The 26,058-nt window shown below is 33.1% G+C and overlaps 1 protein-coding gene across 4 annotated transcripts in view; it reads right to left on the bottom strand.

Moving 5' to 3' along the window:
* RAPGEF6 (Rap guanine nucleotide exchange factor 6) overlaps positions 1-26,058 on the bottom strand; it is a 240,557-nt gene that overhangs the window by 33,661 nt on the left and 180,838 nt on the right. The window contains exons 18-23 of one of the 4 annotated variants that reach the window (XM_051978208.1): positions 20,474-20,488; positions 17,171-17,411; positions 15,139-15,522; positions 8,426-8,637; positions 7,148-7,271; positions 5,042-5,065 (exon numbers count right to left, since the gene is read on the bottom strand). In XM_051978208.1, coding sequence (XP_051834168.1) covers positions 5,042-5,065; positions 7,148-7,271; positions 8,426-8,637; positions 15,139-15,522; positions 17,171-17,411; positions 20,474-20,488 — 1,000 coding nt within the window. The remainder of the gene's footprint in view (positions 1-5,041; positions 5,066-7,147; positions 7,272-8,425; positions 8,638-15,138; positions 15,523-17,170; positions 17,412-20,473; positions 20,489-26,058) is intronic. The other 3 variants (XM_051978209.1, XM_051978210.1, XM_051978211.1) reach the window with 3 other exon arrangements.

The raw sequence follows: 26,058 nt of genomic DNA on the forward strand, positions 1-26,058 counted from the left end.
TAGAAAGATAACAGGTAAAAAAATTCTTTTCAATGAACTTTAAACTGCTGGCAAGTTAATTCAATCCCTTCAGTTAATGCTATTGCATGCTGATACTAATGAGTTAAAGGGTGAAAAACATTAATAAAACAACAAATTTCTTTAAATGGCTGGATTGTCCTGAATTTTGAAAAAAAGTTATAGCAAAAATGCAGGATTCAAAAAAATGAGGTTAAAAACTAGCTATGAATGACCTAATGTGTTTCCGTGTCTATCCTATGACTTTGACATAGGTGCTAAAAGGAAGCAGGAAAGGCCATTTCAGCTACCTTCTCCCTAAGCCCTACCCCAGACTTCTAAATCTAGAAGATTAGACTGAATCTGCTCCTGTCCTCACTCACCATAGTCATGTATGTAGGGTCAGGTAGAGTAAGGATTGAATTTAAATCCTGATCCAGATACTAGCTGTACAACTGGGGGCAAAACAATGAACCACTTTCAGCCTCAGTTACCTCATCTGTAAAATAATGACCTTTAAGTACCTTCTAATTCTAAATCCATAATCACAATATATACAAGTTCTCTCCCCCACCCCTCCCGCTTAGGGAAGGCTATGGCATGTAAAAAATCAATGTAATTGCTAATACAGTATTCACATATGGGGTGTGTGTGTGTGTGTGTGTGTGTGTGTGTGTGTGTGTGTATTTACATATAACAATATTTATATGGGACCCATTAATGCTAAGTAAGGGTTAAATACAAAGTACAGTGGTCCCCAGAAGCAGAGGGAGAGTTTTGGCTACAAAAAAATTTCTAATAACATGACCATCCTCCTGCCCCACACTCTCATCCTGCCCTCTACCTATCTTAACCTATCTTAATTTTTCTGATATCATATGAGGCAGAATAGTCCTAGGAGAGAAAAAACAGTAGTAGTAATAGTAGTAGTAGTAAAAATGGCAACAAAAAGTGGAGCAGCTTACTTATTCACTGTAATTCTCCCTTTGAAATTCTTGCCTATAATGCCTCCTACAACAATTTAGGAAGAAAGTTAAATTTCAATGTCTATGAAGCTTGTTCTTGCTATTTTAATGCCCATTGTAAAATGGTTAACTTTTGGATTCAATTATTTATTCCAAAAGAATTTGCATTGCACGGGCAACTGAATAGTGGCCACACAGAATAAATTTTAGCAACCATCAAAACTTGCATATTTACACTAATGGAAAAATCAATTATCTCCTGACGATTTCTTTATTCCTTAAAAGTTTCATTACACAAAGATAACAGAAAACTCTTCCTGCTAACAAAAAGAAAATTTCAAATCAAGTCCTTATGTTTGTAAAGACAATTTAGGAAAATATATTGATGTTCAAAAGATAGTAACAATGTTGACAAATATACTTTTAATAGAACGCTTCAATGGCATAAATAAGAAATGGATCAAGAATATGAACTATTCATATGTAACAGATAACTGGCAAAAAATTATGGTCAGAACAATGTTCTTGGCAGAACTCTAATACAATTAACTCTAATCTTTGCAAGGAAAGTCAGAAAGGACAAAACACAACATAGGAAAAACATATAAAGGCATGCCAAACATGATAGGTATGTTGAGTCAATGGTAAGGGGCCAGTGTGGATAGGGCAACAGAAAGAAAAAAAAGCTTATCAAAGAACAAGCAGATTCTAGAAACAGTATAGAAAGCCTTCTTAAAATTAAGCTAAGGCCTCAGCTTAGAAAAAGCAGAGTGGCATTTTAAGGAGGTCACTTATAAGGTATATGAATCGGATTTTAAATGTTATTAGCAACTGTTTGAGCTTCACCTTTTTCTCTTATCCTTATTCATCTATGGAAGGCCATTACAAAAGTAAAAAATCCTTCTGAAAATGGTAGTACTAAATGAGTCTCTAAAGACCTAAACTAATCCAAATATCCTTACATGTGTCTGATTCTTCTCCCTTTCTCCAGAGACATAAATATTTTTATATATGGCTTTATAGGTATACACAGTTTGATATACTGACATGCTCATATATGCACTATTGAATATATGCTAATTTGCATACCATGACAGCATATGAGTGTCTATTTCTACAATATGTATATTCAGATGAGACAGATATGGATAACATAAAAAGACAAAATTTATCAATATTTCTGCCTCTTTACTTCCATGGACTCATAAGATTTTATAATTGGGAGGCAATTAAGAGAACATTTAGATCAATAATTTTATCTGAAGAAGGAAGATGGGAGGAAAGGAAGAAAGGAGAGGAAAGAAGGGTAAGAAAAAGGAGGGGAAATAAGACAGTGGAGAGGAGGAGAAAGGGGAAGAGGTCAAAAAAAGGAAGCAAGGAGAAGAGGTGAGAATAAGGAAGAGAAAACATAAAGGAGAGAAAAAGGAGGAAAAAATGGAATGAGAAGTGAAAGGGAATGAAGGGAGAGGGAAAAAGAAGGAGGAAAGGTAAAAAGGGGGTAAGAGAAGAGGGAATAAGGAAGATAAGGAAGATAAGAAAAGAGGGAAAAATAGGGGGGAGGATAAAAAGAAAGGAGAAAGAGAAGTTAAAACAATGGCCTAGATGAATTATAGCATCAGATACTGAAAGAATAAGCAGATATGATAGCCCAGATAGTATTTGAAAGGCCATGGAAAATGGGAGAGGTACAAGATTAAAGAAGAGCAATGACTTTTTTTCTGAGGGAGATGGAGAAGGTATGGGGGAAGAAAGGGAAAAGGAGTAGGAAGAGGGGACAGGAGAAAGGAGGAAAATAACAAGAGACAGAGAAAGAGATGGGGGGAGGAAAGGAGGGAAGGATGAAGGGAGAAAGAGGGAGAGGGAGGAAAGGAGAAAGAGAGGGAGAGAAAGAGAGAGGAAGGAGAGGGAAGGGAAAGCAAGAGGAGGAAGAATAGTTTGTAGACTATAGGACAATTGGATTGTCTTTTATTATCGCGGAAAATGTAAAAAGAATCTTTAGTAAAATGGATTGTGAACATCCAGAATGGGAAATGATGATTATAAAGATCCAATATGGCTTCATCAAGAACAAGTAATGCTACACTATTAATCTAATTTTCCTTTTTTGATAGGATCATCAAACCAATAGATGAGAGAGATACTACCACTGGTACAATTAATTTCAGTTTTAGCAAAGCTTCTGATAATATATCTCAAATTATTCTTATGGATCAAACAGAACACTATGGACTAGATTAGAATACAGTAAGATGTATTCAAAATTGGCTGATTGTCCAACAGAAGCAATAGCTTTTAATGATTCAATATTAATTAGTGATGATTCAATATCAATTAGTAATGTTTAAATCTTTGTACTTGAATCCTTAGTACTTGGCAAATAGTAAGCACTTAATAAATGCTGGCTAATTGACTGATTAGGAAGAGATCTCTAGTGAAATAGCCCCATATTTTGGCCCTTTGCTGTTAACATTTTTATCAGTGAATTGGATAAAATGAAATAAATTCATGGAATGCTCATCAAATTTGTGGATGACACAAAATTGGGTATCCAACATATGACAACAGAAACAAGATCCAAAAAAACCCTTATATGAAAGATCATTGGGACAAAACTAAGTAAGATGCAATTAATTACACATAATAGTCAGTCTTACACTTGGATACAAAAAAGTCAATTTCCTAAGTAAAAAATGGGAGAAGTCACAGTTAGGCAACAGTTCTGAAAAAGACCTAGGGAACTGTCTGAATAGCAAACTCAATGAGTCAGCAATATGATCTGCAGGTGGCTGGGTTACAAAATGGCTTTTAGGAATAAGGAGCTGAAAGAATTTCATTGTATTCTACCTTCATCAGATCTTACCCAGATACTAAGTTAAGTTAAAGGAATAAGGGTTCAAGGACACCGGTCAGCTAAAAAATAAGCCGAGGAAAATAATCAGGAGAGTGAAGGGCCTTGAGTCCAGGTTATACAATGATCAGCCAAAGGAACAAGACATGTTTTTAACCTGAAGATGACTTAGGAAAGACATTTTAATTGTCATAAAGTTACCTAAGGGCCACTATGAAGATTTGCTCCGTTGGGTCCCAGAGGGAAAAATCAGAAACAACAAGTAGAAGTTGCAAAGGGACTATTTTAAGTTTAATGTCCAGAAGTTTTTCTCATATACTAGAGCTGTCTGGAAGTGGAATGAAATGTTTTGAGAGGTGGTGGGTTCCTTTTTCTTTGGAGATATTCAAGCAAAGGCTTGAAGCAAATACATGTCATTTGTCAAAGGAATTTCATGGATAGGTTGTCTAGATGGCAGATGAAATCCCTTTCTACTTTCTAGTTCTGTGATCCTGTGATTTGCTGGCTTTCATTAAGAGTTTCCTCACCCAATGCTCTACACACTAAAGAAATCATTTGCTACAAAACCTTGCTCGCAAACAAAGCAACTATCCATGTAAGAGAATTTTTACAAATGTGGGCTTTAATAATATTTTTACTAAGTCAACTAACATTTAAGTCTATTAAACCAATTATACAAGAAAACTGAATAAATCTTATTGAACTCAAGAACTTTGGCTATGTCATATGCCAGACTCCTAACTTTTAGTACTATGACCCACTACCATATGTCTGAATTAATGAGTCTCCCATTTCTTATAACTAAAGAAATATTCAATTTAAAATAGATCATTTAAAAGCACGTTAGGATTTGTGAGATGCCCTTTAAGACATGCTTAGGGTTTTTAAAAAAGCACTTACCAAAAGGTTTTCATTCTGATTACTCTTCATTTCTTTAAATAGAAATCTCTGAAATTCACCTACTTTCATTAAATATGTTATAGTAATATAGACTTAAAAACCTTCTGAACAAAGATGCTCTTAAGATGTAGCTTAACATAGAAACTTAAAAGTAAAACAGGAGCTCTGTTACCACCACTTTTGTGTCCTTTAAGGAAAGGGCATTTATAAAATGCAAAATTACAAGGTTAATACAATGCGTGCTGTTTTATATGCATGCACTAATGAGAAGGATGCAATATGTTAAGGGTTGCATAACTTTTATCTTAAATGCATTCACCTCTACACTTACCCCAAACTCCTCCACCTCTTCTTCCTGTAAGCAAGACCCATAAACATTCAAGCACGTGTTTGAATAGGAAAGCACAGGAGAAAGATCATAGATGAGAGTCAGAGAAACTATCCAGACGGAACAAAGAAGAAACTTTATCAGGGAAAAAAAAAACTTGTTTCCTAATAGTGAAATGATTTTAATGGAACAGGAGGGTGGGGAGATGAGGTGGAATGATGATTTACAACATGTAGAGAACATGAAACACACAGTATTTAACATATAGAAATTTGGGCACTAATATATGTTTTTTAAAAAGTTAGGAAAAACAGTATTTGAATATGATAATACTTTAAAAACCTCATTTTCTTGCTCTAAGGTACATCATTTATAATTCATAGCAGGCATAATATTTAGAGACATGTTACAGGGGTAGAAACTATACAGACTTTAGAATTTCATTTTAAAGTTAAAAATTCTTTTTAATGGGTTTTTCAATACATTTTTCAAACTTAGGGTTATGGGGAAAACAAAGGGAGAGAGACAATAAGCATTTAGTTAGAGTCTGTTATGTGCTTGGGCACTCTTTAGATTATTACCAATTTGTTCCTTTAAGCAATTCTGTAAAATAGGTAGATTATCCTTACTTTACAGTTGAGGTTAGATATGAACTCAAGATATGTCCAATGCAATCAAGTTTTTTAAAGCCACAATTTGAAAACTTTGATTGCAAATTAAATAAAAGGGTTTAGGAAATTAAAGTTTTGATTTCTTAAACAAGTAAAATCATTTGGACTTTGTACATATTAACACTTAAAACAGGAAAGATATAGCTACCAAATAAAGTAATTCCAAAAAGATCACAAATAATTATCCATCAAAGTATCTTACTTTGTTTTTGAAGGACCTTATAGCATACAATGAGTACACCCTTGACATTCTTTATCTTCTTCCCTCCCCCCACCAACCATTCAGTTAAGTCTGCCTTTACTGTCTTACACATAGTAATTTCTGCACTGCTTAAGTCTGTTCCCTGTTGGGTCCATTCCTGAATTTTTTTTTAATTTTTATTTTTTGGTGAAACTATGGGGATTAAGTGACAGCTAGGAAGAGTTAAGTGTCTGAGGTCGAATTTGAACTTAGATCCTCCTGATTTCAGAGCCAATGCTCTATTCACTACGTCATTTAGCTGCCCGCTAAATTATTCTTTATACACAGAGCAGTCTGTTTTTTAACCACGAGAGAGCCAATCATGTCACCTGCTTTAAAAACTCCATGGCATATATATATAAGCAGAGAGAATGCAGAGCCATGAGACAAAAATCCAGAAAAGTGCTATCTATGTTTTAAAAATAAAAGGAGAAAACAAAAGAAAAAAAATCAACAAGGCTATGCCTGTCTCCAATTTAATTTTGTGGTTTTGGTTCTTTCCATTCCAATTTGAAATCAGTTATTATGTTCAGGACCTGAGTAAGAAATGGAGCCTTGACTAAAAGCCATAAATGTACACTAACTAACCTATTTAATAATATAAGCCTTATCAAACAAAATTCAATGGCTCCTTTAATTTAACATATGCATAAATTACTAATTACAAATGATTAAAAATTTTAAAATAATTTTTAAAAGCACCACTGCAAGGTATTTGGAAAGAGTAAATGTAAATTAGTTGATGAATACTTCTAAAGTCTTTGAAAGTTTTATTTATTTTGCAAATAATGCAATGAAACCTCTTGGTTAAATATATAGTCAAAAATGCTCAATATTGATTATGAAACCTGCTGTTCAGCAAATAACCTTAATTTCATCAAATATCCTAAAGAAGTGACAATAAATACTGAATAATAATACAAAAACTTTAAAAAGTACCTCCAAGTTTGAAAATTTTAAATGTAGAAGAAACAAAAAAGTAAACAAATATTGACTAAGGCATTGCACACCAGGTTAAAAACCAGATAATGTTAGTAAGCTTAGCTTTAGAACTAAGAAAAAATGATTTAAAAAAAAAATTATGGCAGTTCATCTGAATTGAAAATTAATGATAATTCTATTTAAAACAAAAACTATACTAAACTTTGTGCCTCAATCTTGATTCACTGAACAAAATGTTTCTATTTAATTCTATACCTTTGTCGAAACATTACAGCAGGATCCATGTTAGCAGAAGTCATTCGGACAACTTGACGAATTTCTTTGGCAATCATTCTTAGTTTCTCAAAGTTCACTAAGCCATCTACCTTGGAATCATTTCCTATAAAATGAAAGCAGTTTTAGGAAGGCAAAGGGAGTTACGTATACTCTGTAACATTTAAAGGACAAAAAATTTCTAAAACCTTAAACCTATTCCTATGCAGTAACTTCTTATTAGGCAGAAGGTTTAACAGTACAAAATGTATTCTTCTGGGGCCTAAGGGACTAATCAATTTACTTATTTTACAGTTATTTCACATGCTAGGTTTCAAGAGTTGATACCTATTATTTATCTCATGAAGAGATCAACTCTTTTGTTGCTTAAGGTAATACTGAAAGATAAGTTAAACATTTGCATTAGTTCTTTTTAGTTTTTTCAAGCAATCAAGCTACAACATTGCAGTAACAATACAGTAACCCAGGACATTCTATAGGTATATTTCTTAATCATTTATATCTCTCAGTCCTATACTTTCTAAAGCAACAGTTGAATAGGTTTCTGATCAAAAAGTTGAATGTTATTTCCAAAGAATCATCTTTTAATAAAAGAAAATCATTAAGCACTGGAAAATTTAAGATCAGTACCATCAAGTCTGTTAACAAATTTAGACCAAACCACTGGAATAAAGGAGTAGAGGTAGCAAAACTTTAGTAGAGAGTAAAACTGAAGAATACAGGAAATTCAGAACCCCATGGCTTGGCTCCTTGTAAACATAGTCTCTGGTGGTCTGATTTGGGGAGTAAATTCTGTTCATAGCACTATTCTAGGCTTAGTTTCTAAATGATCTAGTTTCTAAATAGTATAATTACTAAAACTAGAAAAGTCTATGCTTCAGAAAATTGATGACAGCACATTTGATCAATGGGACCACTTAAGAGCTATTTTATAAGACAAAGTAAATGGAAGAAAAACTCTAAGTGACATATCTTTTTGTACTTTTTGTACTGGACGAGACAACAAATTAGTATTTAAGTGAGTTCCAAAGCTAAAAGATTGAGGGCAATTTAAATCTAATTTTAGAATGAAAAAACTGCACGTGCACATATTAAAAACGAACCTTTTCTATTACCTACACCAGCATTTATTTCAATTATGGAACACCTCCAGGGTCCTTATATATGTAGTTTCTCCATATTATTGAACACTGGAAATAGAACTCTCAAAATATTATTTGGTAACATTGTTTTATTTGATTATTTTTATGGTTGAAATACCTTCATGTAGAAATGTAATATCCTTCTTGACAATAGGAAAGAGTGGAATAATTGGAGGTTGCATACTTTGATTACTAAGGATATTTCGATACTTTGCCATGTTTCTAGATGGATCAAAAAGATCTTGAAGATCTTGAAAGTGTTTTTCGTATTTGCTTGGCAGTTTCTCCCAAGTACCTCTGAGTCTTGCAACAGGTGCAAGGTTCAAGCCACTGTTAAGGATGAATGAACAATTATTAAAAGTAAACATTTCAATGATAAGTAGTATTTTTAAAAACAGAAGATAAATTTTGATGAGATTTAGCAATAACCAAGGTATCTTCCTTTAACAACAATTTTAATACAATACAACTATAGCCTTAATGTAGAAGAAAAAAAAATGATGATAGGATTGTAAAGATTTAATCACAGTGCTAACATTTAATTCAAAATATAATTCTGTATCATTAAGATATATTTTAGCTAAACTGCAAATGATGACCCACTGTAGGCTGTAGCCTATTATCAATAATGCTTGTGCTTGATAAGTGGAATAAAATACTATATCTATATCATGTGAGATACATCAAGAATGTACACTGATCTCATAAGTGTAGAAAGGGTAACAATAACAAGTAACAGATAACCTAAATCCTACTCTGATATTCCTCTCAAGTATTAAAGTAAAGAAAGCCTTCAGTACTTTGGGTAGACTTATCTAGGATTTACAGAAAGAAAAAAAAAAAAAAAAAGACCCAAGTGGTATGTAAAGGGATAGAATCATATAAACTTGTAGAAGGAGTTTTCACATTAAAGAAATGATGGAAGTAAGTTATCTAAATAATTTTCATAGGTGGCTATATTTAAAGTAGATTAATAAAAAAAATGGTTTATAATATACTAAGGCAAGTCCTAGAGAAAGCAGTATCATGGAAAATTTTTAAAAATAAAAAAGTACTCTTCATATTTATGGTCTGAAGAAACAAACAAATAAGGTATAGAAGATTTCATAAAGATAAAATGGTCAATTTAGTTATATAGTCAAGTTTAGTTGAAAAACTGCACAAAACCAACTTATGTAGAAAGAGAGAAATGTTGATTAAGAAAAATTTTTACATGAAGTATCTCTGATACAAGACATGTAGGTAATTGATAAAAAAAAAAAAAAAAAAAAAAAAACATAGAAAACCAAGAGTAATTCTCTAATAGATTTAAATGGTCAAATTACATGAACAGCTATCAAAAGAAGAAATACAAAATGTCAACATCCAGAGGGATAACATAGTAAAATGAGCATAAAAGGAAATGGACTATGAGTTTAATTATAAGTGACTGTACTGTAGTGGAGTATATTATTGAGAAATGACACCAAAAGTGTCAGTTACCAAATCAATTTGTATTTAATTTATATCTTGTCTGTAAAAATGTTGTATCACTTTAATACAACACTTTGATGCTAACAACTGTCTTATCTTACTATTTATCTCTGAAGTGCCTAAAACAGTGATAAATATGTAGGTATTTAATAAAAAGTTCCTTGATAGACCATTCTTTGAATGAAGGAATAAAGAAAGTGGAAAAATGTATCCCAGCTCATCTTAAAGGCTAATCCCATTCTTTCCCTGTGCTGAGGTCCTGTCACTTGCACTTCTTAAAGGAATCTTGTTTCTACATTCATCCTCTTCTAGAAATCTTTAAGCTCTCCCTAAAAAGTAATTCCTTAACCTTTTTGCCTTCAAACATGGAGATCACTTTCTATGCTTTTAAGTTCAGTTCTCCAATTTGCCCTATGTGGTTAACAAAGATTATTAATAGATAAGAGTCCTGGACTTGGAAGTAAGAAGACTTGAATTTAAATCCATCCTTGGACATTTAAATACTTATGTGATCCTATAATACACTATGACCAAGTAGGATTTATACCAGGAATGCAGGGCTGGTTCAATATTTGGAAAATTATTAGCATAATTGACTATATCAATAACCAAACAAACAAAAACCATATGATCATCTCAATAGATGCAGAAAAAGCATTTGATAAAATCCAACATCCATTCCTAATAAAAACACTTGAGAGCATAGGAATAAATGGACTTTTCCTTAAAATAGTCAGGAGCATATATTTAAAACCATCAGTAAGCATCATATGCAATGGGGAAAAACTGGAACCTTTCCCAGTAAGATCTGGAGTGAAGCAAGGTTGCCCACTATCACCATTATTATTTAATATCGTATTAGAAACACTAGCCTCAGCAATAAGAGTCGAGAAAGAGATTAAAAGAATTAGAGTAGACAATGAGGAAACCAAACTATCACTCTTTACAGATGATATGATGGTATACCTAGAGAACCCCAGAGATTCTACTAAAAAGCTATTAGAAATAATTCATAATTTTAGCAAAGTAGCTGGACACAAAATAAATCCCCATAAATCCTCAGCATTTTTATACATCACCAACAAAACCCAATAGCAAGAGATACAAAGAGAAATTCCATTCAGAATAACTGTTGATACCATAAAATATTTGGGAATCTATCTACCAAAGGAAAGTCTATTGCTCTATATGAGCAAAATTATAAAAAAAGTCTCTACACAAATAAAATCAGACTTAAATAATTGGAAAAATATTAAGTGCTCTTGGATCAGCCGAGCGAATATAATAAAGATGACAATACTCCCTAAACTAATATATTTATTTAGTGCTATACCAATCAGACTTCCAAGAAAATATTTTAATGATTTAGAAAAAATAACAACAAAATTCATATGGAACAATAAAAAGTCGAGAATCTCAAGGGAATTAATGAAAAAAAAAAATCAAATGAAGGTGGCCTAGCTGTACCTGATCTAAAATTATATTATAAAGCAGCAGTCACCAAAACCATTTGGTATTGGCTAAGAAATAGATTAGTGGATCAGTGGAAAAGGTTAGGTTCACAAGACAGAATAGTCAACTATAGCAATCTAGTGTTTGACAAACCCAAAGACCCTAACTTCTGGGATAAGAATTCATCATTTGATAAAAACTGCTGGGATAATTGGAAATTAGTATGGCAGAAATTAGGCATTTCTTAACACTTAACACCATATACCAAGATAAGATCAAAATGGGTCCATGTCCTAGGCATAAAGAACGAGATTATAAATAAATTAGAGAAACATAGGATAGTTTATCTCTCAGACGTGTGGAGGAGAAAGAAATTTGTGACCAAAGATGAACTAGAGACCATTACTGATCACAAAATAGAAAATTTTGATTACATCAAATTAAAAAGCCTTTGTACAAATAAAACTAATGCAAACAAGATTAGAAGGAAAGCAACAAACTGGGAAAACATCTTCACAGTTAAAGGTTCTGATAAAGGCCTCATTTCCAAAATATATAGAGAACTGACTCAAATTAATAAGAAATCAAGCCATTCTCCAATTGATAAATGGTCAAAGGATATGAACAGACAATTTTCAGAGGATGAAATTGAAACTATTACCACTCATATGAAAGAGTGTTCCAAATCATTATTGATCAGAGAAATGCAAATTAAGACAACTCTGAGATACCACTACACACCTGTCAGATTGGCTAAGATGACAGGAAAAAATGATGAATGTTGGAGGGGATGCAGGAAAACGGGGACACTGATGCATTGTTGGTGGAGTTGTGAACGAATCCAACCATTCTGGAGAGCAATCTGGAATTATGCCCAAAAAGTTATCAAATTGTGCATATCCTTTGATCCAGCAGTGTTTTTATTGGGCTTATATCCCAAAGAAATACTAAAGAAAGGAAAGGGACCTGTATGTGCCAAAATGTTTGTGGCAGCCCTGTTTGTAGTGGCTAGAAACTGGAAATTGAATGGATGCCCATCAATTGGAGAATGGCTGGGTAAACTGTGGTATATGAATGTTATGGAATATTATTGTTCTGTAAGAAATGACCAGCAGGATGAATACAGAGAGGCTTGGCGAGACCTACATGAACTGATGCTAAGTGAAATGAGCAGAACCAGGAGATCATTATACACTTCGACAACGATATTGTATGAGGACATATTCTGATGGAAGTGGATTTCTTTGACAAAGAGACCTAACTGAGTTTCAATTGATAAATGACGGACAAAAGCAGCTACACCCAAAGAAAGAACATTGGGAAACGAATGTGAACTATCTGCATTTTTGTTTTTCTTCCCGAGTTATTTTTACCTTCTGAATCCAATTCTCCCTGTGCAACAAGAGAACTGTTCAGTTCTGCAAACATATATTGTATCTAGGATATACTGCAACATATCTAACATATATAAAACTGCTTGCCATCTAGGGGAGGGGGTGGAGGGAGGGAGGGGAAAAATCAGAACAGAAACGAGTACAAGGGATAATGTTGTAAAAAAAAAAAATTACCCTGGCATGGATTCTGTAAATATAAAGTAATTATTAAATAAAATTTAAAAAATAAAATAAAATAAATACTTATGTGATCCTAGAAAAAGTCATTTATACTGTGTCATATATACACATCACATTTCTTCAAAATGTAAACGCTACATAAAACATAAATCTGTACAAAATACTGTACAAATATTTCATATTAATACAAAATGGTATTCACATCTTACATATTAATATATAATAAATAAATGTATAAATAATAAACTCTATTGAAGGAAAAGCTGATTAAAATACTTGCAAAATATTCCATTATGTTCTGGCCTGACAGTAATGTCCATATTTTAACAAGTTAATTATCTGTCATTATAGCTATGTCCAGCTCTCTAATAAGACTGTGCACTCCCTAGGGAAAAGAGCATGTTTATACTGCTCCATATTAACTATATTTAATATAACTTAGATATGTTTTAGAGATACATTGTGACTGGCTGATCTGGTAGGTCTCCAAACTGCAAATAAGCTTTATCATTTGAACAGTAATAACAAAATGTAATAAATAAGCTTCAGCTTCCTCATCTATAAAATATATTGAAAAAGGAAAATGGCAAACTCATCCAATATCCTTGCCAAGAAAACCTCAAATAAAATCATGAAGAGTTGGGCATGACTGAAAATGACTGAATAACAAACAGAAGGAAAAAAAAGGCTTTTGTTTGTACATTAGAGTCATGTCTGAAAATACTTCACCTTCCTCAAACTAACTGTTCACATCATTCAAAATGACCAAGAGTAAGACAGTTCATCTTTTTGAATTCAATAGTTTCTTCATTTGTAAAATCAAGAAACAAAAGAGCAATTAGGATACAGTGCTAGGCCTGGAATCAGGAAGACTTATCTTCCTGATTTCAAATTTGACCTCAAATATCTTACTAGTCAGAATTTCCTCATCTATAACTTCCCTATTTCAATAAAATCACAGATAAAGTGATTTTATCCATCCCTTTTTAAAGTTGGACCTATAACATTTTTTAAAAGCCTAAAAATAAACATTACTCAAGATGCTCTAGGCTTTACAAAAGCTAGCACTTATACAACAATTTACATTTGCAAAGCACTTTACATATTATTTGTTCACAACAACTTTGTGAGGTAGGAGTTATTACCCTCATTTTAACAGATGAGAAAACTTAAAGCTTCCTTAGGTGAAGTGATTTTTCAGGATCACAAAGATAAAGTATTCCTGACTCCAAGCCCAGGTACCACCCTCTACACCACTTAGCTATTCCTACCCCCCACCCCCAAAATGTATTCTTTTCTTAAGTGTCTGCTTCATATTAATGGATTGTATTTTGCATCACCAAAATATTCTCAGGAGTACATTTCCTGGAAAGATAAAGATGTGACAGAAAATATTCTGGAAGATCTTAAAGCTAGGCAAATGAGGTTGGACTTTACTTAGTGGGTAATAACAAGTCAAAGTAGATTTTAGAGTAAAAAACGACAAAGATCAATACAAAAGAAAGATTATTCTAGAATCAATGTATATGATGAGCTAGAACAGAAAGGATGGATGCAGGAAAACCTATAGAAAAAATATTGAAATGACTTAAGTAGGTAATAATGAATGCCTATGACTGGACAGTGGCAGAAGAAATAGAAAAGGAAATAGATGTAGGAAATATAGCAGGGGTAGAACTGACAAGATTTGGTAACTAAATGAATATGAAAAATATGGGATAAGCAAGAATAAAACTCATGAATATGGGAGACTGGATAAATGATAAGACTATAGAAATAGTAAAGTCAAATATAGACAGACTTAAAAGAAAATGCAATGAATTTAATTTTAGACATGTTGAGTTGAGCCCCAGAGACCTATTCTCTCTATGAGGTTTCTGTTAGTTCAGAAGGTATTATAAAGCAGAGAAGACTTCCAGATCAGTTTTCCAAATTAGCAGACCGAATTCAACTAAATGGAAGTAGAGAAGTACTGCAGATTGTTAGATACATGGACCTGGAGCACAGTCTTGGAGACAGAAATTTGGGGATAATTTTAAAAGGCTTAGAAACTATGGCAGTAAGTAAAATAGTGAAAAATTAATAACATTTGATATCTGATAATTCATGCATCACTAAATATTCTCAAAAGAATTACAAGCTAATAACAACTATCTGAAAAAATTTCCAAAAATTATTACTAAAAGAAATGCAAATCAAAATAATCCTGAAGTTTTACTGCATACTTTGGCAGTTTCCTTTGAACAAGTGTCAGAACTCTAAAGCGTAACTTCAGCCTTACTATTAATATTACTCAGAGCTGTATATTAATACATAATCTTTTAAAAATTACCTTATTACTGCAAACATGGAATTAAAGTTCTTGCATTCTCGACAGTGAAGAGCAATTTTAATAAAATGCTTAATCATTTTCATTCTTTTGAGCTGATTTGATTCTGTCAAAATTTCTGTTGCAACCCAGAATGTTTCTTGGTTTATAATGGCCTCAAATTCTTTCAAGTGAGTATTCCCAGTTTTGGAGTTTAACTTAAAAAGATCATCGATGTATTCAGTAGGTTCAATATTTCGAAATAATTCAAAGTCTCTCATTGACAGTTGGGTTGCTACTTCAATGGTACTAAGTTGCAGTAAGGTTATTTGACTTTCTCTAAGTAATTCCTGAGCATCTTCATCTGAGCACAAGGTCTCTGTTTCCATGTTGTTTTTCAGATAGTATCTTTAAAAAAAGACACATGGGGAAGGGAGGGAAGGAGAAAGGGAGAAAAATTAAACAAAGCAAATACAGATATAGATATATAAATAGAGATACACACACATAATAATACATATTTCATCTTACATATTTAATCATTTATTCAGTCTATTAATCTGGTCAGTTTATAACATTTTTCTCCAAAATATCTATTAGAATGCATATTTGCAAATAAAATGATGAATCAATATTTGAGAAGATCATACAGCTCATTGATAAGTGATTATTTTTATGTTTGCAATATATGTTTTGTATAGTTTATATGTCCACTCTCATTTGACCTTAGATATGCACCAATACTGACAATCTACTGACAAAAATTCAATTAGTTAAAATACTGATGGTCATCAATTTAATAGAGTGGCTATTTTTCTAACCAAAAAACTGAATAGTTCATGAATAAATATTCAATAAACAATTCTCAACAGAAGAATCATAAGCTAAAAACAGTCATGTGGAAGAATTCTAAACGCTAATGCTAAAAGAAAGGCAAATCAAAATCACTCTGAAGTTTTACTGCATAATTTTGCAAAAAAAAAAAAGAGGGGAAGGAAAGATAATTAAGGTTATGGGAAGACAGGTACGCTAGTGCATCGTTAGTGTAGCTGGGAATCAATACATCCATTTTGGAAAGGAATTAGAAGTTATATAAATAAAATGACTGAAACACTCATATTGTGACTCAGAGCTTCTATTACTACAAATATACCATAAGTATAATCCATTGATAAAAAGAAAGTCCCTTGGTTTTTTTCAGCGAAGAGGTGATTCAAGTCAATTCCAATAAACTTGTGATGGAAAAAGGCATCAACATTCAGAAAGAGGACTATGGGGACTGAATGTGGATCACCACATACTATTTTTACCTTTTTTTGTTTGTTTGTTTTCTCTTTTTTTTTTTCCTTTTTGATCTTTTTTTTTTGTGTGTGTGCAACATGATAATTGTGGAAATATGTATAGAAGAACTGCATGTTTAACATATGTTGAATTATTTGCTGTCTAGGCGAGAAGGTGAGGGGAAAGGAGGGAGAAAAAAATGGAACACAAGATTTTGCAGGGGTGAGTGCTGAAAGGTATCTTTGCGTATATTTTGAAAATAAAGATTTTTTTTTTTAAGGTCCCTATGCACATCAAAGTAAATTCCTTTAATTGCGAGTCTGATGACTTTGTATAGTTCTACTTCATCAAATCCAATTCACCTTTAAATCAAGACATCACCCTTGTGATGTGTGATCCTCTTCAAATGAAGGATGAATAAGGGTTCTGCATAAAGTCTCTACACAGAAAAAAGGACTTCCAGAACAGGTGCCAAAAAACATATCCAAGTTGAGCTTCACATTTCCCTTTGAGCATTAACTTGCTCTAATACTAACAGTGTCTACAATTCTTTAACCAGACAACTACTACAAATTATATTTTTAAAAGTAAGCAAATACTTATCCTTTTTCAAAAAGAAATCTAAAATTAGGCACAGAGAATTCAATTTGAATTTTGGATAAACTCAAAACAATAATTCTCTTTCATTTCTAATGCAAAATTGAAAGCATTATATTTTATTATAAGTGCTTTAACTTTCAAGATCATACCCGCTAATAAGCATGCCTATATTTACCTTCCATTTAGTTGAATTCGGTCTGCTAATTTAGAAAACTGATCTGGAAGTCTTCTCTGCTTTATAACACCTTCTGAACTAACAGAAACCTCACAGAGAGAATAGGTCTCTGGGGCTCCCGTCAAACTGAATTCATGCACTACATGGGAAACGACTTCTTTGGCTGTGGTGTCCTTACTGATGATAATATAACAGCTTTGTTGATCTGCTTTAAAAACTCTTATAACTTGATCCGGAATATCTATGTGAATAAAAATATACATGATTATTATTTTCATAACATTGTTAAATGTTTTCATTAACTAGTTGGGAAAAGAATAATTACACACACATGATGTTTTCAGTTTCTTAGTCCAACTTATAAGATTTCTATTTGCATTTACTTTGCAAAGTCACCAAACTTTGGAAATTATTGCCAATAATCAAAACATCATGAATATAATGAAAAAACAGACTAGACCTGTACAAAGTCCCATATAAGGAAATTTCCTCTACAAACATACACCACTTCTTTCTTTGCAATTTAAAGTCTTAAAAGTTGCCTACAGTACTAATAAATGAAGTGATTTATTTGCCATAGGTCAAAGATAGGATTTGAACTCATTTTCCTGGCTCTGACGATAGTTTTCTATTCATTACACAATACTGCCTATAATAATAAATAAGTATCTTCAAATTACTGATAATTCAACTTATTTTGATCAGCACTGGATAAATACCAAACACAGGACTGAAAATTTTAGAGATTAAGTTATTAAAATTCAAAAATGCACCTACTTTCTACACTATGCCCAATCTACTATTTGAGGATCTGTTCCCAGTACTGCAACCAAATCTTACAATCAGCTTCTTTCCTTTCACTGTGCTTAATTTCTATTCAGATCATCAAGAAAAGACTACCTAGCTGTGAGTGAAACAGTTTGTAATAAATATAGCAAAGAGTAAGGAGAATCATAATGGGGTTGTGGGATAAGCATTTGGAAAGAAAATAACATCTGAGGCTATAAGAACAAATGTACATTTCACACATAAGAAGTGATTATCTTTGCTTGAAAATAGACTTTCAATAAAGAGAAGTTTAATATTTCATAAGGTAGTCCAAACTTTGGGTAACCCTATATTTTCTTTCTTTCTTTCTTTTTTTTTTTTTTTTTTTTTTTTACTGAGGCAATTGGGATTAAGTGACTTGCCCAGAGTCACATAGCTAGGAAGTGTTAAGTTCTTGAGGTCACCTTTGACCTCAGGTCCTCCTGACTTCAAGGCTGATGCTCTATCCACTACATCAACTAGCTGTCCCGGTAACACTATTTTTTCAAAAGTGTTTTTGGACATGAAACTTAAAATGGCCTTTTTGCAATTTTCTTCTTTTGCTTCTGGTTCTACTACTGAGGACCAAGCAAAATAAGTCCAAAAGCTCTTATGATTGACAGTTCTTTAAATTTTTGAGAACAGCTATTATATCTTACTAAGTCTTTTTGTTAGTATAAACAACCCCAGATCCTTAAATCAATACTCATGTAACAAACATGACCTTAAGCCCTTCACCATCTTGGCTGCTTTCCTCTGGACATCATATAACTTATCTAGGTCCTAAAATGTGGTGCCTAGAAATGAGTAAAATGTTCAAATCTGATATGACCAGACTTCAACAGGAATATCACCTTTTTCTGACTCTGATTTGGGGATTCTTTTAATAAAGCCTAATACTGCATTAGCATTTTTGATTGCCTGTGGATTCCTCCATCATCTGCTTTGAATAAAAGGAAAAGTATAGCAAGACACCTGGATAATTTACATGCTCAATCACCACCAAAGCTGTAAGCAAAATTTATGACATGATTCAAAATATATTTTAGACAATAAAATTTCTATTTCTACTTTTGTTGATCTTTACCCAAACACAAAACACTACAATTTTCCCTTATACATTAAGAAAATTACGTAAGTGCAACTCTAATAACACCATCCCTTAAATCTATAATGCTTCTTTTGAATAAAGTATGTCCTTCTAGTCCAATTAAAAATCTCTCTCCACAACATCTTGGTGACACTACTGAGGTCGAAATTACTTCTCTTCATCTCTTCCACCTACATTTTTTCTACATTTTAAGATTGTTATTACGCATGGACTTTCTTTCTGGTTTCTTCCCTGTATTCTGTTATATTTCTGTCTCTATTGCTATTCTTGCCCCTATACTTTTCTCCTTCCATAATTTACTCTCTTATGCCATACATATTGACAGAAATAGTTAATATTCTTCCTCCTCTCTCCCCATTCAATTTAGAGTCCTTTTGATTAAATTTGTTAAACTCCAGAAAAATTTATTCTCAGTATGTCTTGGATTTATTTCACTACACCCTTCTGAACCATATTCCAATTTCACAATTAATAGTTAATGGCCTTAGGCATGCCACATAGCCTCTTCATACCTTATTGTCTTTATAAAATGGAAATATGTTTAATGCTAACTGAACAAGATTATTATGAAGCTCAAATATAAGTCAAAACATATAAAGTGCTTTGCAAATTATATATCATTATAAGATGTTTTATTATTACTATTTTTAAATTAGACATCATTATGTGGAAAAATAAATAGACAAGAATAATTAAGAAAATGATGTTAAGGAGGAGGGAGAAGAAATAGAGGTAATTTGGCTTTTCAGACGTTAAAACACAACAGAGATTAAAGTAAATCTATCCTTGTTCTGGATCAAAACAAGTGGAACATAACAGAAATTCCAGATGTAGAATCATACAAAATAAAAAGATACATCTAGAGAGAGAGCTTCAAAAGACCTCAAAGGTCATCTTGTCCAACCCCCTCATTTTGCAGTTGAGGAAATCTACTTTATCAAACTGTCTCATATGTAATATAAACTTATAAAAAATGAGAAAAGGAGAACAGTGATTTACTAGAACAACTAGCATACTTCTTTTGATTGTTACTCCAAAATACTTACACTGTACTACACTTCTTACTTTCTAGATATTGGAGAGCTGATCTGAGGAATTACAATTTCCTTCCCTTACTAATTTCCAATTCAGGATTATTACAAATGATGTGAATGTAAACTATTATAAAAATCTGACATAATTTGAAACATAATCTGAAACTTTTAGATTCAAATCTTTTAAAATTATCTTCTAGAAAACTATTATATGCCATATTTGAATATTTAGTAAAAATGATAATTATAATGCATAAATAACAACTCTCAAAACACAAGAGGCAATTTAGTAACTATAAAGTACAACATAAATATTCCATGCAAAAAGCTTGCAATTCAAAACATACTTACAGTAAAAACCAACAGCTACAGGCAGCAAAAACAAAGCAAAATCATTTTATTTTAAATTCCAATCATAAAAAGCAGATTAAATTATTCCAAAAGAATAGTTTCTTTTTTAGTTAAAAATTGTTTAGCATGCAGCACAAAAAAGAAATATAATCTGCTTTGATAAACATTAATAAGCTTCACTGATATTACAAAATACTTCTACATATCTGCTGTCATGTGTATCTTACTAAATAATGTAAACTGAATGTTTTAAATAAAACATGGAAAGAACAGCATCAATTTCTAAGTGAAACACTCTGGTAAACTTGCATCATCAGAAGGTTTAATAATAGGATTTCTTCAGTGTTATTTTGAGAAATGTAGCTGGAGATTTGTTTGTTTGTTTAAAACTATTAACATATTCTAACAGAATTCTGCTTTATTTAAAAATTTAGAATTCAGAAATTCTTATGGATTTTTAAAATTTCTACCCGATGTATGCTTTTGAACAGTTACTTTTGGATAGCAACCTCTGATCTCTGTACAAATATTATGCAAAGTTATGCTTTGATCCAGCGGTGTTACTACTGGGCTTATATCCCAAAGAGATTTTAAAGAAGGGAAAGGGACCTCTAATTGCAAGAATGTTTGTGGCAGCCCTCTTTGTAGTGGTCAGAAACTGGAAACTGAGTGGATCCCCATAAACTGGATAATGGCTGAATAAATTGTGGTATATGAATATTATGGAATATTATTGTTCTGTAAGAAATGACCAACAGGATGATTTCAGAAAGGCATGGAGAGACTTACATGAACTGATGCTGAATGAAATGAGCAGGACCAGGAGACCATTAACAACAACAACAATACTATATAATGGTCAATTCTGATGGACGTGACCCTCTTCAACAATGAGATGAACCAAATCAGTTCCAATAGAGCAGTAATGAATTAAACCAGCTACACCTAGCGAAAGAATTCTGGGAGATGACTATGAACCATTACATAGAATTCCCAATCCCTCTATTTTTGTCCGTCTGCATTTTATATTTCCTTCACAGGTTAATTGTACACTATTTCAATGTCTAATTCTTTTTGTACAGCAAAATAACTATATGGACACATATACATATATTGTATTTAACTTATACTTTAACATATTTAACATGTATTGGTCAACCTGCCATCTTGGGGAGGGGAGGAAGGGAAGGAGGGGAAAAAATTGGAACAAAAGGTTTTGCAATTGTCAATGCTGAAAAATTACCCATGCAGATATCTTGTAAATAAAAAGCTATAATAAAAATATTATGCAAAGATATTAGTGAGGTAATGTAATATTATACATATGCATACATGTATACATATATGTATACAATACATGTACACATGTATAGAGCAAAATACCAATCAGGATGAATAATAACCATGTTCAATGGGTTTTATTTACAGCTGACTGACAAAAACTAATCATTATTTACTCTGAGCAAATCTATATATCCAAACACCACCTGCTTTTCCAAAGCAATTCTAGGAAAATTCTATTGCATTTTCATTCATTCATAATCAGGAATCTAATCAAGGAAAAATGCTCTTATCAACAAATCCTGGAAATCCTTCCAATCTATTTTGAGTTGGAGAGACTCTATTCAGGGACTTGATTTCATGTGGTTTTAGAGGGAAAGTGGAAAAGCTCAAGCAACTTCCTGGCTTCACTTGACTCCGCCCCTGGAATTCCCCCAAAGTTATTTTTCTTTTAAATGTTCTAGTCATTTTATGAATTGTGCTCTTGTACTTACTTCTTTCTTGTACTTACTTTCTGAATTTATACTATTCAGAATATCAACAACTTCTTTCTGTATAAATTTATACTATTCAGAATATCAACAACTTTATATAAAAGCAGCAAATTAAATACTACTTCATTCATTTGATTTGAATTAAATATTAATTCCTCAATTGTTTCTTGCTAAGAAAGTTTATCAAGATATAACTTATACTGGCATGTGTGTACATATGAGACATAAGTTCATACATGTTCAAATCAAAGAAAACTATTGTCAAAATAATCACTATCTTATTTTTACTTATTTTCTAAGGTGATTATTTACATGAAATGTACTTTTATCAACAAATGAAAATGTTTCTTCTATTACATAGATTTATCTAATTTTCACAAGTTGTTTTTCGGTTGGGTTTTTGTTTTTTTTTTTAACTAGGAAGGACAGACTCAGTAATCATTACAATAATGATAACCAAGACAAAGTTTTTATTTAATAAAAATTTATGAGAACAGAAACATAGAAAAAATTACTACTATACTAACCTGCAATATTTATGATAATATATGATCTAGGTCATCTTGACAAAAGAAAGGAAAGATGGGGAGTATGGAAAGTAAGATTATAAGCCTGGCACAAGGTTACAGACTTGGAGCTGAAAGAGATTTTGGACATCTCATTCAATTTCATTATTTTATAGATGAAGAACTGATACCAAAAGAATTTAAGTGACTTGCCTAAGGATATCAAGTAGAAGAACAGAAATTAAAATCCAGTACCTCTAATAATCAGCATTCTTTTTCATTTAGTCAAATTTTGATTCAAAGGCCTTAATAATACAGACATTTGGCTAATGTCCCTATATGCAAAGTAGAGAAGCTAAATTCTTGACTTCATAGAATGATTTTATTTTTCTTTCATCTGAGGGTTCTGGCATTTGGCCACTATATTCCTTGGTGTTTTGATTTTAGGATCCCTTTCAGTGGGTGATTGATGAATCCTTTCAATGTTTATTTTTTCCTCTGTTCCTATGACTTCTGGGCAGTTCTCTTTGATAATTTCCTGGAAGACAGTGTCCAGGCTCTTTTTTTCATCATGTTTTTCTGGGAGTCCAATGATTCTCAGATTGTCTCTCCTGGATCTGTTTTCCAGGTCTGTTGTCTTCCCCAGAAGGTATTTCACATTTTTCTCCATTGTTTGATTTTTTTGGATTTGCTTGACTGATTCTTCTTGTCTCCTCGAGTCATTCAATTCCACTTGTTCAATTCTGATTTTCAGTGAAGTATTCTCTTCACTCACTTTTTTAAAATCTTTCTCTAATTGTCCAATTGAGTTCTTTTGTTCTGTGGAATTTTTTTCCATTTCGCCAATTTTGTTTTTTAGAGAGCTGTTTTCTGTTTCCAGTTCACTAATCCGATTTTTCAAGGATTTTACTTCTTTATCCACTCTCTCTTTAACTGACTTCTCCAGGCTCTTTTGCCAAGCCTCCCTCTCCTTTTCCCAAGCTTCCTTCTCCTTTTGCCAAGCCTCACTCTGCTTTCCCCATTTTTCTTCTAGCTCCCTTGTGAGAGCCTTTTTAATCACTTCTATGAGGTTCATCTGTGCTGAGGAACAGACGATCTCCTCCTTTGGGGAATCACCTGGGGACTGCCTGTTTTTAGTCTCCTCAGGATTTAGAGTCTGCTCTCTATCTGTGTAGAAGCTGTCAAGGGTTAAAGTCCTCTTCAGCTTCTTGCTCATTCTGTCTATTAATCAGAGACAAACTACCAAAGAAAAACAGAAAAAACTGGAGTCTTTCTTTGGGGGGGGGCTGGGTGTGTTATCGAGCTTCCTCTACAGACTGCAGGGGGCAGCAGTGAGGCACTAGCAGGACTGTGCTGCGCCTGCGCTCTGAGATCCCAGAGCGTGCTGAGTCACTGAGGGGGGGGAAGGGGGGGGCGGCCAGGTCCTGAGAGACTCCAGCTGTTTGCGGTTGTGTTCTTTAGCCCCGGTGTTTTTAGCTTCTCTGCTGGGCTGTTGACTTGCTGCAGGTTCCAAACCTGTAGCGAAGCTCTCCCCGCAGAGACGGCTACGATCACTCCCCACCCCCTCTCAGCTCTGCTCCCGTGCTCTCACTGCCACTGCCCACCGCCTGCGCCCGATCTAAAACCGCCCCAGCCCTCCAGTAAAGACAGACCTTTCTTGGCGGATCTCAAGGATGGCTTCTCTTGGTAACTATTTGTGGGTTTTTTTCAGTCAAGCATTGATTCAGAGGCTTGTAATGAAGTGGATAGTGAGAGAAAGCGCGGAGCTTATGCAACTGTGAGCCTCCTCTCCGCCATCTTCTCTTGCTAGTACTTTTGAGGGAAGTGACCCATAGAATGATTTTATATTTCAAAAGTTAATCCAATAGCCACAAGGGAAAAAAAAATTCCACTTGTGAAAGATTAAAAAGGAAAAAGAAGAAAAGCAAAGCTAGAATCTATGCTAATCATCTAGAGAAGTGCTATGGCACATGAATGTAATAGAATGTAATAGAATATTATTATGGCATTTGAAGTGCAAAGACAATTACAAAGAATACTGAATACTATAAAGATACAGAAAAAATTAAGTAGATTCAAGAGCATAATTCATAAAATAATTAGAACACTGAAAAGGAAAATAACTTTGGGGGAGTTTCAGGGGCAAAGCCAAGATGTCAAAGTGAAGTCAGAAAGCTGCTCAAACTCTTCCAGTTGCCCTCGAAAATCACATGAAACCAAGCCTTTGAACAAAATGAAATTATTCTCCAGCTCAAGATAGATTGGTAGGATTTAAAAAAATATCAGTCTCACTGGGGTGAAAGGGATGTTCAGTCCATTTTAGCTGGTGTCTCAGAAAGCAAGTAAGAGGGTCTTAATCACAGTAAATCAGGAACTGAGAACTCAGTCTTAGCTCAGGAATAGTACAGACTAGTGGGGCAGCCTCCAGACCTAGCTCAGAAGGCAAACTGCCAGCTAGCAAAACCAGATTGTTTCCTGGAGAGAGAGCAGATACCCCCTGATGTGACAAGACATTAAGTATGAAAGGCCCCTGTGCTCAAAGCCAAACGCTCTGAACTGCACAGGGGAAAAAAAAAAAAAAAAAAAAAAAAGATTTTAAAAGGAAAATAAAAGCGGTAGAAGAGAAAGTGAGAAAAGCAACGAGAGGCATGCAAAAGAGAACTAACAACTAGATTGTTTTCTTAAGTCAATTTTTGTTTTGCCTTTTCCAAATTGTTAGAGAGAGAGCCAGCCTGAATATATACTTGAACCAGAAGGGGAAATAATCATTGAAAGAATTCATCAATCATCTCCAAAAAGAGATCCTACAAGAAAAACCCCAAGGAACATCATTGCAAAATTTCAGAATTATAATCTCAAGGAAATACTGCAAGATGCCAGACAAAAACAATTCAAGTATCAAGGAATAACAGTCAGACCTACTCAAAATCTGGCAGCTTTTACAATAATCAGAGGGCCTGGAATACCATATTCTGGAAGGCAAAAAACCTGAAGTTATAATCAAAAATTAACTGCCCATTGAGACTGAGCATCATCTGTCAGGGGAGGAGATGAATCTCTAATGAAGTAAGAAATTTTCAATAATTTTCTTGGGGAAAAAATGAACATAACTAAACAGAAAATTTTATCTTCAAATACAGGGCTCAGAAGACACATAAGAAACATATAGAAAGGGAAATAGATTTTATATGTATGTAAAATTTAAAGGTTAAACTGTTTACATTCTTACATGGGGAATTATACGTGTTACTTTTGAGAACTGTATTGAAGGACTTAGAGGGGGTATACATGAATGGAAGGTATA

The sequence above is a fragment of the Antechinus flavipes genome, chromosome 2 (genome assembly GCF_016432865.1).
Source record: "Antechinus flavipes isolate AdamAnt ecotype Samford, QLD, Australia chromosome 2, AdamAnt_v2, whole genome shotgun sequence".
NCBI lineage: Eukaryota > Metazoa > Chordata > Mammalia > Dasyuromorphia > Dasyuridae > Antechinus > Antechinus flavipes.